The sequence below is a fragment of the Dipodomys ordii genome, unplaced genomic scaffold (assembly GCF_000151885.1).
Source record: "Dipodomys ordii isolate 6190 unplaced genomic scaffold, Dord_2.0 Scaffold33, whole genome shotgun sequence".
Classification (NCBI taxonomy): Eukaryota; Metazoa; Chordata; class Mammalia; order Rodentia; family Heteromyidae; genus Dipodomys; species Dipodomys ordii.
Genome location: NW_012267249.1, coordinates 383658 through 397962, shown reverse-complemented (window position 1 = coordinate 397962; position 14305 = coordinate 383658). Strand labels below are relative to the sequence as shown.

General features: G+C 46.2%; 2 protein-coding genes across 5 annotated transcripts in view; one reads left to right on the top strand and one right to left on the bottom strand.

The window, feature by feature from the left end:
• Positions 1 to 8650, top strand: part of Mtf1 (metal-regulatory transcription factor 1) — a 44436-nt gene extending 35786 nt beyond the window's left edge. For 2 of the 3 annotated variants that reach the window (XM_013017032.1, XM_013017033.1), the window contains 3 exons: positions 176 to 768; positions 5655 to 5718; positions 7083 to 8650. In XM_013017032.1, the coding sequence (XP_012872486.1) occupies positions 176 to 768; positions 5655 to 5718; positions 7083 to 7279 (854 nt within the window). In that variant the 3' untranslated portion in view covers positions 7280 to 8650. The remainder of the gene's footprint in view (positions 1 to 175; positions 769 to 5654; positions 5719 to 7082) is intronic. The other variant, XM_013017030.1, reaches the window with a different exon arrangement.
• A 3329-nt stretch (positions 8651 to 11979) lies between these two features.
• Positions 11980 to 14299, bottom strand: LOC105986207 (chromosome unknown open reading frame, human C1orf122). 2 transcript variants are annotated; one of them, XM_013017025.1, is made up of 3 exons: positions 13963 to 14299; positions 13653 to 13854; positions 11980 to 13393 (listed from the first exon to the last, which is right to left on the bottom strand). In XM_013017025.1, the coding sequence occupies exons 1-3, from the start codon at positions 13995 to 13997 to the stop codon at positions 13298 to 13300; spliced, it is 333 nt and encodes a 110-aa protein (XP_012872479.1). In that variant the 5' UTR covers positions 13998 to 14299; the 3' UTR covers positions 11980 to 13297. The 2 variants fall into 2 exon arrangements, with proteins under 2 accessions (XP_012872479.1, XP_012872480.1); XM_013017026.1 differs by having other exon boundaries at positions 14099 to 14299.
• Between the last annotated feature and the right edge of the window lie 6 nt (positions 14300 to 14305).

Below are 14305 nucleotides of genomic sequence, written 5' to 3'. Positions count from 1 at the left end.
GAAGCCTGCTACTTTGACCAGAGGTGTCACTAAATGAAAGCAGAAAGCCAGCCTGCTAGCAGAGAAGGAAACAGCTTGTAACGATGTCAGCTCTTTTGTTCAGCCCATAACTGTTTTTGTGGGTCCTATGAGGCTTGGGATATGTATATATGTTTCTATTTCTTTTTCTCGCCAGCTGCCTTGATTGAAAGTTTTAATGGTGATGCAGAGTCAGTCAGTGATGTTCCGCCACCCGCAGGAAATTCAGCATCTTTATCTCTCCCGCTTATACTGCAGCCTGGCATCTCCAAGCCACCTCAGCCTCATCTACCAGCCTCAGCTCCATCTGCTCCTCCGCCTGCTCCCTCCCTAGGACCCGGTTCTCAGAAAGCTGCATTTGGCAACCCCCCTGCTCTCTTACAACCTCCAGAAGTGCCTGTTTCCCACAGCACACAGTTTGCTGCTAATCATCAGGAGTTTCTTCCGCACCCCCAGGCCCCCCAGCCCATCGTACCGGGACTTTCTGTTGTTGCTGGGGCTTCTGCATCGGCAGCAGTGGCATCAGCTGTGGCAACACCAGCCCCCCAACAAAGTACTACTGAGCCCCTGCCAGCCATGGTCCAGACTCTGCCCCTGGGTGCCAACTCTGTCTTAACTAATAATACCACCATAACCATCGCCCCGAATTCCAGCGCGGCCATTCTGCAGCCCAGCCTAGTCATGAGAGAGCAGAATTTACAATGGATATTAAATGGTGCAACTAGTTCACCACAAAACCAAGAACAAATTGTAAGTATTACTATATGCATACCCAGTGGGGAGAGGGGTACTTACACAGGTGACATGTCCTTTATTGGACATGGGAGAATGGCTAGCTTATTTACCCAGAAACATGTAATTTTCCCATGGAGTCATTTTTGCTATAATTAAGTGATTTAAAAAAAAAATCAAGGGGGCTGGGAAGGTGGCTCAGTGGTAGAGTGCTTGATTTGCATGCATGAGGCCCTGGGTTCAATTCCTCAGCACCACATAAGCAGAAAAAGCCGGAAGTGGCACTGTGACTCAAAGTGGTAGAGCACTAGCCTTGAGCTGAAGATCTGAGGGACAGTGCCCAGGCCCAGAGTTCAGGCCCCATGACCAGCAAAAATAAACAAACAAAAAATCAAGGAAAACTATAATCCTCTGATAAGGAGACAGGAAAACACCTTTACTTTTTTACCTAGCAGTAGAGGCGCTTGAAAGCCTATTCTTATCTGTGGGGTTATCACATCACCTAGTACAGGGAAGTCGTCAAAGCTTCAGAGGTCCATCCAAGATACTTCAAAACAGCGTTTATCCCCGTATCAGAGTCAGCCTACATGAGGGACTGATGAGACCCATTGAGACAGAATCAGATAGTAGTGGCCAAGTCAGAGAAGTACTCTGCTCCTGGAACCTACCATAGAATCTTCTTTTTTTAATCTCCATGTATTGGGGATGTAATACCACTGAGCCACGCCTCTGCTCCCCTAGAATCATTTTCTAAGGATGATTCTAGAAATGCCCCACCCTTCACCAGACTCCACCCTGGGTAATTGAATGATAAAAGTGAAAAATGTGTGTTTGGGTTTTTTTTTTTTCCATCAAGGCATTCAAGCATTCAGGTTAAAGAGGCTAACATGCCTAAAAGTAGAAAAAAGTGTAAACTTTTTTCTCTTTTTGAGATTTACTATGTGGCCCAAGCTGGCCTTAAATTAAATTATAGGCATGTACCACCTTGCACTCTCTCTATCTGTTTGTCTGTCTGTCTCTCTCTCTGTGTGTCACCCAAAGAAAGAGTCTCCAGTTGTGTTGTATAGTCTGGTTTCAACTTCTGGATTCAAGTTATCTTACCTCAGCCTTCTGAGGAACTTACAGGCATATGCTACCATATTCACTAGGCTATTTATTTATTTATTTATTTTTTGGTCAGTCATGGGGCTTGAACTCTGGGCCTGGGCTTTGATCACTTGAGCTGCAGTGCCACTTCTAGTTTCTGTGATAAGAGTCTCCAGAACTTTCCTGCCTGGGCTGCTTTAAACTGCAGTCCTCAGATCTCATTCTCCTAAGTAGCTAGGATTACAGGTGTGAGCTACTGGTGCTTGGCTGTAGGCAAATTTTTTTTTTTTTTTTTTGGGTCCAGTCATGGGGTCTGAACTCTGGGCCTGGGCGCTGTCCCTCAGCTCTTCAGCTCAAGGCTAGTGCTCTACCACTTGAGCCATAGCGCCACTTCCGGCTTTTTCTTATTGCTTATGTGGTGCTGGGGAATGGAACCCAGGGCCTCAGGCATGCAAGGCAAGCACTCTACCACTGAGCCACTTTCCCAGCCCCTCTAGGCAAATTTTTAAACTGAGGATCTAACATATGCCAGTCATTATTTTATTTTTTGTTGGTCGTAGGGGCCGAACTCTGGGGTTGGGCACTATCCCTCAGCTCTTCAGCTCAAGGCTAGTGCCTTACCACGTGAGCACAGCACCACTTCTGGCTTTTTTCTGCTTATGTGGTGCTAAGGAATCGAACCCAGGACCTTATGCATGCGAGGCAAGCACTCTACCACTGAGCCAACTTCCCAGCCCCCAGTCATTACTTTATATACATTTTTTAAATTTGTGGGTAGATGTAAATTTTGTAATTTTTAGATTTTTTTACTTAGATGCTTAGGATAGAGTCCAGCACGTAAAACATGTATGCTCCACCACTGAGTTACATTCCTAGCCCTCCCAGATTATTAATATTCTGCATCAGATAAAATTAATACATTATTATTATTAATTAAAGTCCATAATTTACATTAAGGTTCATTTTGTTTATTTTTTGAGACATGGTCTTACTCTCTAGCTCAGGCTGACCTAGAAGGGTCTGTCTTTTCTTTGTGCTGTACATTCTGTTAGATTTCAGAAATGCATAATGTTTGTATCCAGAATAGTTCTATCCTGTGCTTCACATTTGCAGCCCTCTCCCTTTCTCCTCATTCTTAGCAACCACTAATCTCTTTACTGTCTCTATGTTTATATTTGTGTGCCATACATTCCATTAACTAAGCAGTTCCCTTCCACCTCCCCTTTGGGGTTCAGAGCAGGACTCTGAATGCTAGGAGAGTACTGTACCATTGAAACTACATCTCCAGCTTTTAAGTGCTTTTTTTGGGGGGGGGTGATACTTAGGTCTAAACTCATACTCACTAGCCAGGTGTTCTACCACTTGAGCCACTCAGCCAGCCCTTAAGTACTTTTTAACACATTACAACAGGTAATTTACACCAGACAAAGCTAGGACTCAAGCAAAAACAAACTGCATCAGGGTCTGGGCTCTTAGTTATTTGATCGTGCTGCCAGTTGAAGTGTTCAGACGCTAAGGGACTTTCTGGGTGGTTACACAGATCAAAGGAGTCTTGAGATTTGGGTAGAATTAGATGAAGAAAAAGAGGTATGAGGGAGGAAAATTTGTGGATGGATGTAAACAAGCTGGAAAAATAGTATTAAATAGAGTACTCAAATTCCAGAAATGGCAGTCTATTTCCATGTCAGTGGCCAGGATTATTGAGAAGGTCTGTCCAGTGTGTGATAAACTGCTTCCATGTGGCTGTGGTTTTTATTGTTTTTCTGGGCCTAACACTGGGAAGGTACATAAAGCAAGTGTCATTCTTTTTCCATGTAATTCATTTTTGTGTATTTAAAAATGGGATTCAGCCAGGTGTGGTAGCGTACACCTATACTCCCAGTACTTGTATGACAGAGGCAGGAGAATCAAGCGTCAAATACTGTTTCAAAAATAAAACAAAACAACAAAAATAGCTAGCACCAATGGCTTATGCATGTAATCCTAGCTACTCAGAAAGCTGAGATCTGAGAATCATGGTTGGAAATCAACCCCTGCAGAAAAGTCAGTTAGACTCTTACCTCCAGTTAACCTCCAAAAAGTGAGAAGTGGAGATGTGATTCAAGTGGTAGAGCACTAGCATTTAATGAAAAAAACTAAGGGACAGTGCTTAGCCTTGAGTTCAAGCCCCAGAACCAGCACAAAACAAACACCAGGGCTCAAGTCTCCATCATTTTATTTTTATTTTTGCCAGTTCTGGGGCTTGAACTCAGGGCCTGGGTTCTGTCCCCAAGCCTCTTTGTGCTCAAAGGTAGCACTGTACCACTTGAGCCACAGTACCACTTTCAGCTTGTTCTGAGTAATTTATTGGAGATAAGAGTCTCACAGACTTTCCTGCCAGGGCTGGGTTCGAACTGCGATCCTCAGATCTCAACCTCCTGAGTAGCTAGGATTACAGGCATGTGCCACCAGTGCCCAGCATTTTTTATTTTTATTTATTTATTTTACTTATTTTGTCTCAAGATCTATTATTATTTTAGCTAGGTGCCTTCACTTCTTCCCAGAGTCAGCTTGAACACTGCTTTCTAGGGCTAAGAAAAAAAGCCCTTTTAAAATATGACTTAAAGAAAGCAGAAATCTGTTAGTCAACTTAATAGGAAGTGTACTAGAGTGATAAATGTGATGTAGCCACAATTTTATATTGCTCCTTAATAACAATACAAATCAGCTGGGTGTCAGGGGCTCATGCCTGGAATCCTAGCTACTCAGGAGGCTGAGATCTGAGGATCACGGTTCAGAGCCAGCCTGGGCAGGAAAGTCTATGAGACTCTTGTCTCCAATAAATCACTAGAAAACTGGAAGTGGCACTGTGGCTCAAGTGGTAATGTGTTCGCCTTGCACTGAAGAGTGCAGGGACAGCATTCAAGCCCAGAGTTCAAGCTCCATGACTGCCAAAAATAAATAAATATATATATATATATATGTATATATATCACTGATAGTTACTGGACATTTTTCATGAGTCTTTTGAAAAGATTTTTGGTTAACATTCCAACTTTTACAAGAAATTGCGACTCAAGAAATTGACAGATCTGGGGCTGGGAAGGTAGCTCAGTGGTAGAGTGCATACCTTGCATGCCAGAGGCCCTGGGTTCGATTCCTAAGCCAAAAGAAAAAAGCCGGAAGTGGCGCTGTGGCTCAAGTGGTAGAGCGCTAGCCTTGAGCTGAAGAGCTGAGGGACAGCGCCCAGGCCCAGAGTTCAGGCCCCATGACCAGCCCCCCCCAAAAAACAAACAAACAAAAACAAAGAAATTGACAGATCTTGGGCTTGAATCAGGTGTAGCTGAGTCCAGGCTCATTCTAGAACTATCCCTTTCAGCTCTGACAGCACTGCCTAGGGCACACTACCTGTGAGAAGCAGCCTTAGCTGTTCTTAGTGTGCAGGCTAATCCCTAAGAGGAAGAAAGAAATTTCTACTTTCACAACAGAATGGGATGGGGGTGACAGCCTCAAGGGAAAGCCAGCCCTGGGCTCCCTCTATGGAAACCATCAGCTTAAGAAAGCAATCTTGGAGGAGTCTTCGGACACATAGCCCACTGAATTAGACAGCTGGGAGACAGCCAAGTACTGGGGTACAAAGCTAGGAACATTGTCAGCACAGAATGTCAAATAGTGCAGTGACCTCATGGCAGAGCACAAACAAAACATCACTCAGTGCAAAAACCACGAACACTAGGGGTTTTCTATCCTCTTGGATGACCATTACAATTGGGGGTTTCAGGTCTCTGGATGTCTTCCATATTGGAGTGGCTATAAGTGTGACTTTTTTTTTCCTCCAGCAACAAGCATCTAAAGTTGAACAGGTGTATTTTACCACCGCAGTACCAGTAGCCAGTAGCACAGGTATGTAATTTTATGTTAGTTTTAAATTCAAGTTAATTTTCTTGGGCCCCTTGAGATATAGTAAATTATTTCTTTGCCTCAGCTTTGAAGTTTTATAAAGCTTTGCCCATTCTCAGACTTAAATTGTATCATTTATTATAGTAATGGCTTCTGGTGCAGATGCCATTTTTCTTTCCTTTTTTTTTTTTTTTAACCTAGTGACAGTTCTTTGCCTTTCAGATACAGCTTTTATATGCAGCCAGAAGAAAGTTTGATTCACAGTTAATGCTAAAGAGGGCAGTTGTTAATTGACTAGACTCTTTTCTAATTACAGTAAGGAAGAAACAATATCTAGGTCAGAAACTCATGCATAGCTGGAAGGCATTTTTATTTTGAACTTTTTCTTTTATATATTAAGAAACTAGGACCTAGAGCTGGGTATAGCAGTGCATACCCAAGATCCCAGCCCTTAGGAAGCTGAAGCAGGAGGATCAAGAGTTCAGCTCTAGGGTTGCAGGCCAGACTATTCAGAGATAATTGGTCTCATGGATAGATGGATGAATGGATGGATTGAGAGATGAATGGATGAGTGGATGGATCAATTGATTGATCTTGGACCCAAAAAAGATTAAATGACTCCCCAAGGTCATAAGTAAACATTTGTGAGCACCAGAGCACTAGATCTCAGGCCTCCTTACCACCCTGTTGAGTTCATTGGTCCATAGCTCTGTTGAATTACATGAACCAACCACAACGCTGCACAAGCTAGGTTAGCTGTATAAGAAGAGATTGGCTGACACTTACCATGTAGCACACTGAGGAAGCTTGAAGTACTAAGGAGCTTGAAGTCTAAACTGGTCCTGATCAGTGTGGGAGAAGTACAGAAGGAAGGCAACAGCATTGTACATGTGTGCCAGACAGCTCAGTGTTGGCTTCTCATGGCCTACCCTCTGCATAGCCCATAGGAAATTCTGCCTGGGAGAAGGGGTATGGTATGAAGGATGTCAGCTGAGTCATGGAAGGTGAGTGGAAGTTGCCCAGAAGAAAACACTATTAGAGGTTTAGGCAAAGAGAAGGGCCCAAGAGGTATGAAAGAGTCAAGAGAAGGGAGGTGCCTGCCGTGTCTGGCAGGGAGGTAAAGCTGAGAAGGATGGGGTACATCTGGATTGTATATGTGTTTCTGTAGGGAAAGAGGGCTTTGTATTGAGGGATGGAGAGTGTCTGAGGCTTTCCCTAGTCCTGTTTAAAGCAGAACAAGGCCTGGAGCCTGATACCCATCCTGCTTACCATTTCTGCCTCCATGGCACTCAGCCCTTTCCTAGTCTGTGTGTGCCTGCATCTAGTCATGGCAACTTGAAGAGCAGTCTGTCTCACCTCTCTCGCAGGGAGCTCTGTTCAACAGTTTGGCCTCAGTGTTCCTGTGATCATCATCAAACAAGAGGAGGCATGTCAGTGTCAGTGTGCATGCCGGGACTCTGCGAAGGAGCGGGCATCTGGTCGGAGAAAGGGCTGTTCTTCCCCACCCCCTCCAGAGCCGAACTCCCAGCCTCCTGATGGGCCCAGCCTGCAACTACCACCCTAGACTTTTCCAGCCCCTTCCCCCTTCATCATCCACCTCCATGGGACCCTTTTCCATTGAGCAAAGCCAACAGGCTGAGGCTCCTTCCATCCCTCACACAGAAATGTTAAGTGCCATGGATGTGTCAGAGTTCCTGTCCTTCCAGAACCTGGACACCCGTCCAATCTGATTTGCATTGAAGCACTACTGTAGGGGATGGAGGAGATGGGCCTGGCCAGCAGCTTCTCCAGGGGAAGGGCCTGTCATGCTCACCTCCAGGAAAAGGGGGAACAGGACGCATGAAGCGTGATGCCTGCTATCATGGGGTCAGAAATTGGAAGGATGAAGAAGCCTGCTGTTTGAAAGCCTCACCTTTCAGACGTATTTTCTTTATTCACATCCCAGGAGTACCCATTTTACTGACCTGATCTTTTGGAGGAGAAAAAAAAAAAAGCTAAGTTATAAGTGAACTGTTTGGCTGCACTGTATGTCACTTTTGCTTATTGTTATGTGAACTTGGAAATTAAGGTTACTTGTGTGCATAAAAATACTAAATGAAAGGATGTGGTTTCCATCACTCTGGTACTGCCCATCCTTTGCACTGGGGGTTTTTTGGATTGGGCAGAAGGAAGTTCGCTATGTTGGGCATTGCTCTTCCCCATATGTCTTTGACTCTGAGGCTAATATTTGTCTGGAAAGTCCAACTTTTGCATCATAGTGAGCAATAGCAGGGCAGGTGAGACAGCTGTGAGTTGGCTGAGATGGTTTTGTTGTTTGCACTTGACATTGGTGGAATTCCAAGTTGATGCTGCAGAGGTCATCTTGTAGCTGGCTCAGCACAGATGGGTGGCTTCAAGCCTGGCCCATGGCTGTGAGTGACGGTTGTGCCAGGACTGTAGGCAAGCTTTCAACTGCTATTTGTTGATGATGTGTGTGCAGAGCAGGCTCTAGCAGCACCACCTCAGTCTTTGCCTTCCTGGTTCTTTGTGTCTCTCAGTTGCTTGCCAAGGGCTTGTGGGTCACACAGCATTTTTCCTGGCGAACACTCCTGCTTTGTCTGAGAGTGAAAACATGGCTTGTGGCCAGTTACTAACTAGGGGTCTGCTTCAACAGTGTGTTCCTCCTCACAGAAGAAGAGCTGCATCTTGCTTTCTCAGGGGAAGTTGCAGTTTGAAGGAAGTGTGAAAGAATTGGCAGGTGATTGGCAGGCAGGTCTTAGGGTTCCAGGTTCTCTAGCCAGGCTTTTTGTTGCTCCCTACCATCTCCACCTCTCACCTCTGCGATTTTGCATAAGCGTAGTACAGTGCAAAGAAGGGTGTGACTTGCTCAGCTTAGTCATGTGATTTGTAAGCAAAAAGATGAAAAAAAAACAAAAAAACAAAAACAAAAAACCTACAAACAATGATCTACTCAGGGTAAAACAAAAAAAAAATTCCCCTTCCACCAAAAAGCCTGAAATGTTGCAATAAGTTATCTCATTTGGAACTTTTCATTAAGTTGTGCTATAGGGAAAAAAAACCCTTTTTGATTTGTGTATAGAATTGTATCCATCTGTCTGCCTTTGACTCCAGGTCATTGCCTCTTAAAATAAAAGATAAAATACAGTCCACATGAGAATGGAAAGTTGCTCTCTTTTGGCTACCTAATGTAGTCATGAGTGCTCACCAAGCTCAGACACCATGTGTGGCCCAAGGTGTAGAATTAGCATCTGTCTCCCAGGGATCCTTTCCCTGCTGCCAGCAAGGAGCAGGGTCCTCACATAAGGCAGTGAGATCTGTACTGGTCATTCTCCTGCTCTCTGAGCCATTACTCAGGCCCACTGAGACTTCAAGACTAACCTTGAAGCCAGAGATACAGCCTTTAGCCTGGGTTTCAGGAACAAACTTGGATGGGTGGTGGCAGCACAGTTACTGTATGAGAAGTGAAACCTCAGATCAAGTAGGTGATTCTCATGCCCAGAGTCTGGCCAGAGTTGATTTCTTTTTGACCTGTACTCCCCTCCTGCAAGAGGCTGATGGTCTTGGCATCCATTGGCCTCAGCAGAAGTTGATAAGGCAAAAAAGAATCTTCTGTTACCACAATGGCTTAGTCCTCCTGAGAAAACCAGTACTGGGCATGAATTGTCCGGGCTCACTTGGCCAGGCCAGGCTCCTATAAGAATTTTTGAGCTTAGGCCCTTGGTGTTTTCTGTATAACCTCTGAGAGAGCAAGTGGATGGGACCCTAAAGTGAGCTTGTATTAGAGGGTAGTCATGACCTTCCTATGTACCCATCCTTAGATCACCTTGGATTCTGAGCCCAGGGAAGGACATGTGCAAGTTTAGATACTGTTTCTTCCTGGTTAGCCAGGGCATTGGCCCCTGTCCATACAAGTGGCTTTTCATGCTCTACAGACTTGGGGTGGAGAAGCATCTTAAGCAGTATTTATGCTGACAGACTTTTCTACTTGAAGTATCTGCCTTTTGTGGCTTAGCTGATTCCATCCACTTTGGGAAAATCAGAAATGTGCTTCACATGTCAGTGAGTGGTGGTGCAGAGAAGGTAAATTTCACAGGGTAGGCAGACTTTCCTTCCACAACCGTGCCAGCACTTCTTCCCTCCCATTTTCCTTCTACAAGTCCAGCCTCTAGTACTAGGGACCTTAGAGAAGGAAGGGCCCCTGGTTATGTTGGAGCCAGAAAGAACTTTGATGGAGAATGTGCTTTCCTCATCCTGGGAGTGAGCCTGGAGTATGAGGTTAGAAAAAAAAGAGTGCTAGCAAGTGGACTCTACCATCTTCCCATGGTAACCTCAGCAATTGTCCGTCCCCCTCCTCCCCCCCTTCCCCCCACCAGCTTTACACAAGCTCCCCCTAGCATCTCAGCTGGACTCTCCCTTCAGAAGGTGATGGTTTGGGGACAGGTGGTAAAGAGACTATCTAGCACCCCCATACTCCTTGGTGAATTTGGCCCTCCACAGACAGAGCGTTGAGGTAAAAATGGTCAATCTTTCCTGGCACAGTCTTGGAAGCACCACTAATTTGGTGACAGTAGTGTCATGAGAGGCTTTAAGATGGGAAGACCTCTCTGGGGAAGACAGGAAGGGGCAACTTTCTCCTCATCGCTTCCAGAAGGGTCAATGGATGGAAAGTGATCATTTCAGGGTCAAGGCAGCAGACTGGTGGGGATAATGGAGGATAGATGGGTTTTCCTGAGACTTTGTATAATGCTGAATGTGTCCAGAGGGATGTTTGCAGAACCTCATATTGGTATGTTAAAGAAATAATAAAATTAAAACGCACTTTAGGTTATTTTATCTTTAACCCAATTGCTGCAATTTCTGTTGTGTGTGTGTGTATATACTCATATATACATACATACATACATACATACATATATATACTTTCCACAAAGTTTTATTTTTTGCTCAGAATAAAAAGTTAAATTGAGGTGTGAAAAGAAAAGCACTTGTTTTGGTGCAATATGTGTAGCTTGACAGTCGTCCCATGTGGCCCTGGCCTGTCCGTGTTTTTCCGTGTTTTTTCCACTCAATTGGCCCTTGTGCTGTGAGGCTGTACAGAGCGAACCACTGTTAGGCATTCTCAGCTCAATCTATGCAAGCCTTCCCTGCGTGCCCTGGGCGCCCCCCTCAGGCTCTCGAGAGAACTGCTGTGGGCGTTTTTTTCTGCTGACTGTTGAGGCCCTTTTCACCACTTCTTGGTCTATTGCCATCTTTCCCCACTTCACCATTACAAAGTGATGGCTGAAAGACAGATTGTTCCTCGGTAAGACACCTGGCACCTCCTAGACTGCCATATTTATAATTACATCCATTCAGCTGGATCTTAAAAGATTTCTCCAGCATCACTGAAACCATTGATTTATGGGATTGCACCAAAACTGCTCAAGAGTTTACAATTTTTTAAATAACACCAATCAGAAATATGTTAGGGGGTGGGGGAGGAGCCATTTCTATATGCTTCCTTGTCCTACCTGTGATGGTTCATAAAAAGGCTTCCAGCCTTCATAAAATCCAGTAAACAAAGGTATTAATAATCTACTTGATCAACTTTCTTCCTTTCCCCTACCTATTCTTGTTTCATCTTCAATTCTCAGGCTATAGACTACAGATGTTTTAAGAATACTTCAAAGCAGAAAGATTCATGGATACAATTTGCACATGATTCTGCTGTGACAGATGGAAGGAAAATTATTCATTCCTTAACATTTGGGGAAAAGAGGTTAACAACAAAACTGAATAGTGCATATTTCTGATTGGACCATCTGTTTGTTCTATTTTGTTGTTTTTTTTCTTTTCTGTGGCTGACTTGGGGCTTGAACTCAGGGCCTAAGTGCTGTTCCTGAGCTTTTTTACTCAAGGCTAGCGCTCTACTACTTGAGCCTCAGCTCCACTTCTGGCCTTTTGGTAGTCATTTGGGGTAAGAGTCTCATGGACTTTCCTGCCTGGGGTGGCTTCAAACTGTGATCCTCAGATCTCAGCCTCCAGAATAGCTTAGGGTTACAGGTGTGAGCCACTGGTGCCTGGCATACCCAGGCATTTATTCTTGCATACCCTTGGGGGCTGGGGGGAAGGGAGAAGAGTCCCTTGTTTCTTTTCATGCCATTAAGGGAAATTGATGGGCATTGTTTGAGCAATTCTGTTACACTCAAGAGAGGGCTTGAGTCTGCACTGAAAAATGCAAATTAAACTGGATTTTTATGTCAAGTTGTACATAGTACAAGGTTGTTTTTTTTTCCTTTCTTGCTTTTTTCTTTTACTGGAAGTGAAGTTTAAGATCATACATTGCCCTTTTGATGGTATGTCCACTGTGCCAAAAGGGTGATAAATGGCATGTCCCTTTCTCAGCTCAAGGCAGTTTCAACTTTTTCTTATGGGAGTTTTTTTCATAAAACTTTTCCCCACCAAAACCCAGGGTGTTTTCTGCAATATCTTTGCCCTTATAGTGGTGCCAAGTCAGAGGCTTCTCTTGCCCCTTTCCTCTGTGTTCTCAGGCCTCCCAACAACCTACATCTTTCATGTGTTTAGAAGAAAGTGGAGTTGGAGGTCAGAATTCAAAGTGGCTATTCCCCCCTAGACCCAATTTGGGGAAGGTGGCTGGAAACAGGTTTTTGTGGCTCTGGGTCAGATCTGCCAGGCAAGGCAGGCGCCCCTGAAAATTGCCTTTTTTTCTTTTGACACACACCAATCATTGGCCAGTGGTCTTAGTGACAATTTTTTAAGTCCCAAATAATTTTATTTGGATTATGTAAAAGTCTCATCAAATTTATTTTAAGTGTAAAACATGGGAACAATAAACTTCCACTGAGCGATATGAAAATGTTACATGTTCAGTACTTCCAAAGGAAGAAACCTCCAAACCCAAAAGAATAAATACAAATTTGTATTTTTGAAGAATGTGAAATAATGGTGTTTGCTTAATTGCTCATTTTGTATAAACTTAATATTGTACTTTAAAATATCTGCTAAGTGAAAATTTAACTTTTTGGAATTGAAAAAGCAATATTAAATACTAATGAAATCTTAATTAAATGCTTATTTAAATCTAGTAGTATCTGTGGCATTACTTCCCATTCCTGCCCATGGCTGACCTTTTTCCATCCCCCCTCCCCAGCCATCAGTCTTGGAGAGGGGACAGAAAGGAAAGGCCCGTCACCAGGAGAGTCTGCAGGTTTCCTTTTAATCAAGGCTCTGCTGAAGGTGTTTAAGGGGGCTTAGAGCTCCCAAAGCATGAAATGAACATGTAATACCACCTGGAACCCCCAAAGCAGGCCAGACCAGACCACTCTGGCCAGCACTACTGGTCTGCCCAAATCCGAGTAATCAGACTGGGAAATCGTGGGCTACATTTCAAAGCACAGCACTGCCTTCAGCCAGGATGAAGTGGGAGTGAACCCAACTGCCAACAGAGCTGCCATCCCAGGCTAACGGCCAAGTACCGCCACTGCCAGTGAAGACTAGCCCCTTTTTCCTGAAGGGAGTTATTCAGAGTCCAGCCACCAGCCCTGGGGAGGGAGAGAAGTTAGGATGCCCAGCTAGGGGATGGTCAAGGCTCCGCAGCTCCATCGCCAGCATCCTTTGGAAAGCCACCTCTGGCAGCGGCAACTGGCTGGGGGGGCGCTCCGGGTTTAGCTGAGACGTTCTAGTGGGAACAGAAAGGAGAAAAGTAAGCCAGGGAGGAAGGGCCTTGGATCAGGGCCTGCAAGGATGTAGCCTCTAGCATTTAGATAACTTTTTCAAAACCTCTCGCCCAGATCACAGGAGGTTAAAGGTAAAGCGAGCGGCGGCGGGGCGCTTTTCCACCCCCTCTCCCCTGGGAAGCAAGGGCTTCTCGGCCGGCCTAGCCAGTGGGCAGACACTCTTCACCACCACCCCCAGCCCAGCCCGGAGCGGGCACTGACCCCGCCACCAGCCGGCTCAGGCCGCCGGCGGCCCAGCTGCCGCAACATCTCCTCACAGGCGGCAATGGTATCCAGGAGCTGCCGCTGCCGCTGCTCCACGGCGTCCAGCAGCTGCTGGGCGCGCTCATCCCGGGGCGGCGGCGGGGGAGGCCTCCCGCCGAGCCCCAGCCCCGCCTTCCCGCGGTCCACGCCGGCAGCCTCCCTGCCGGGGAGAGAGCGAGACGCCGACGGTCAAGGCCTGCGCTTGCGCGGGGTCCGAGACCCTCTCCCACCCCCCCCCCCCCCCCCGCCCCGACGGGTCCCCTCTCACCCCCGTGACCAGCCTGAGCCCGGGCCCCACTCCATCTCCGCCTGCGCGGCCCGACCACCACCCCCCTTTCGGCCGCCCCCCCCCTCCCCAGCGCTGCGCTACGGCTCCGCAAAGCTGCGCCCCGCCCCGTCCCCACCGGTCTCCTTCAAGCCTCCTCGGGGTCGCGGTCCCTTTAAGTTGCCCGGCGCGGAGGTGGGGCCGCGCCTCCCGAGCCGGAAGCTGGTTGTGTGCGTCACTTCCCCCCGGAAGCGGGCCTGGGCGGATGTCTCCGGCGCGTCCCTGCGCGGGGCTGAGGGCCGTCGTGGCTGCCAGCGTGGGGCTGGGTGACGGGCCAGCGGGCTCT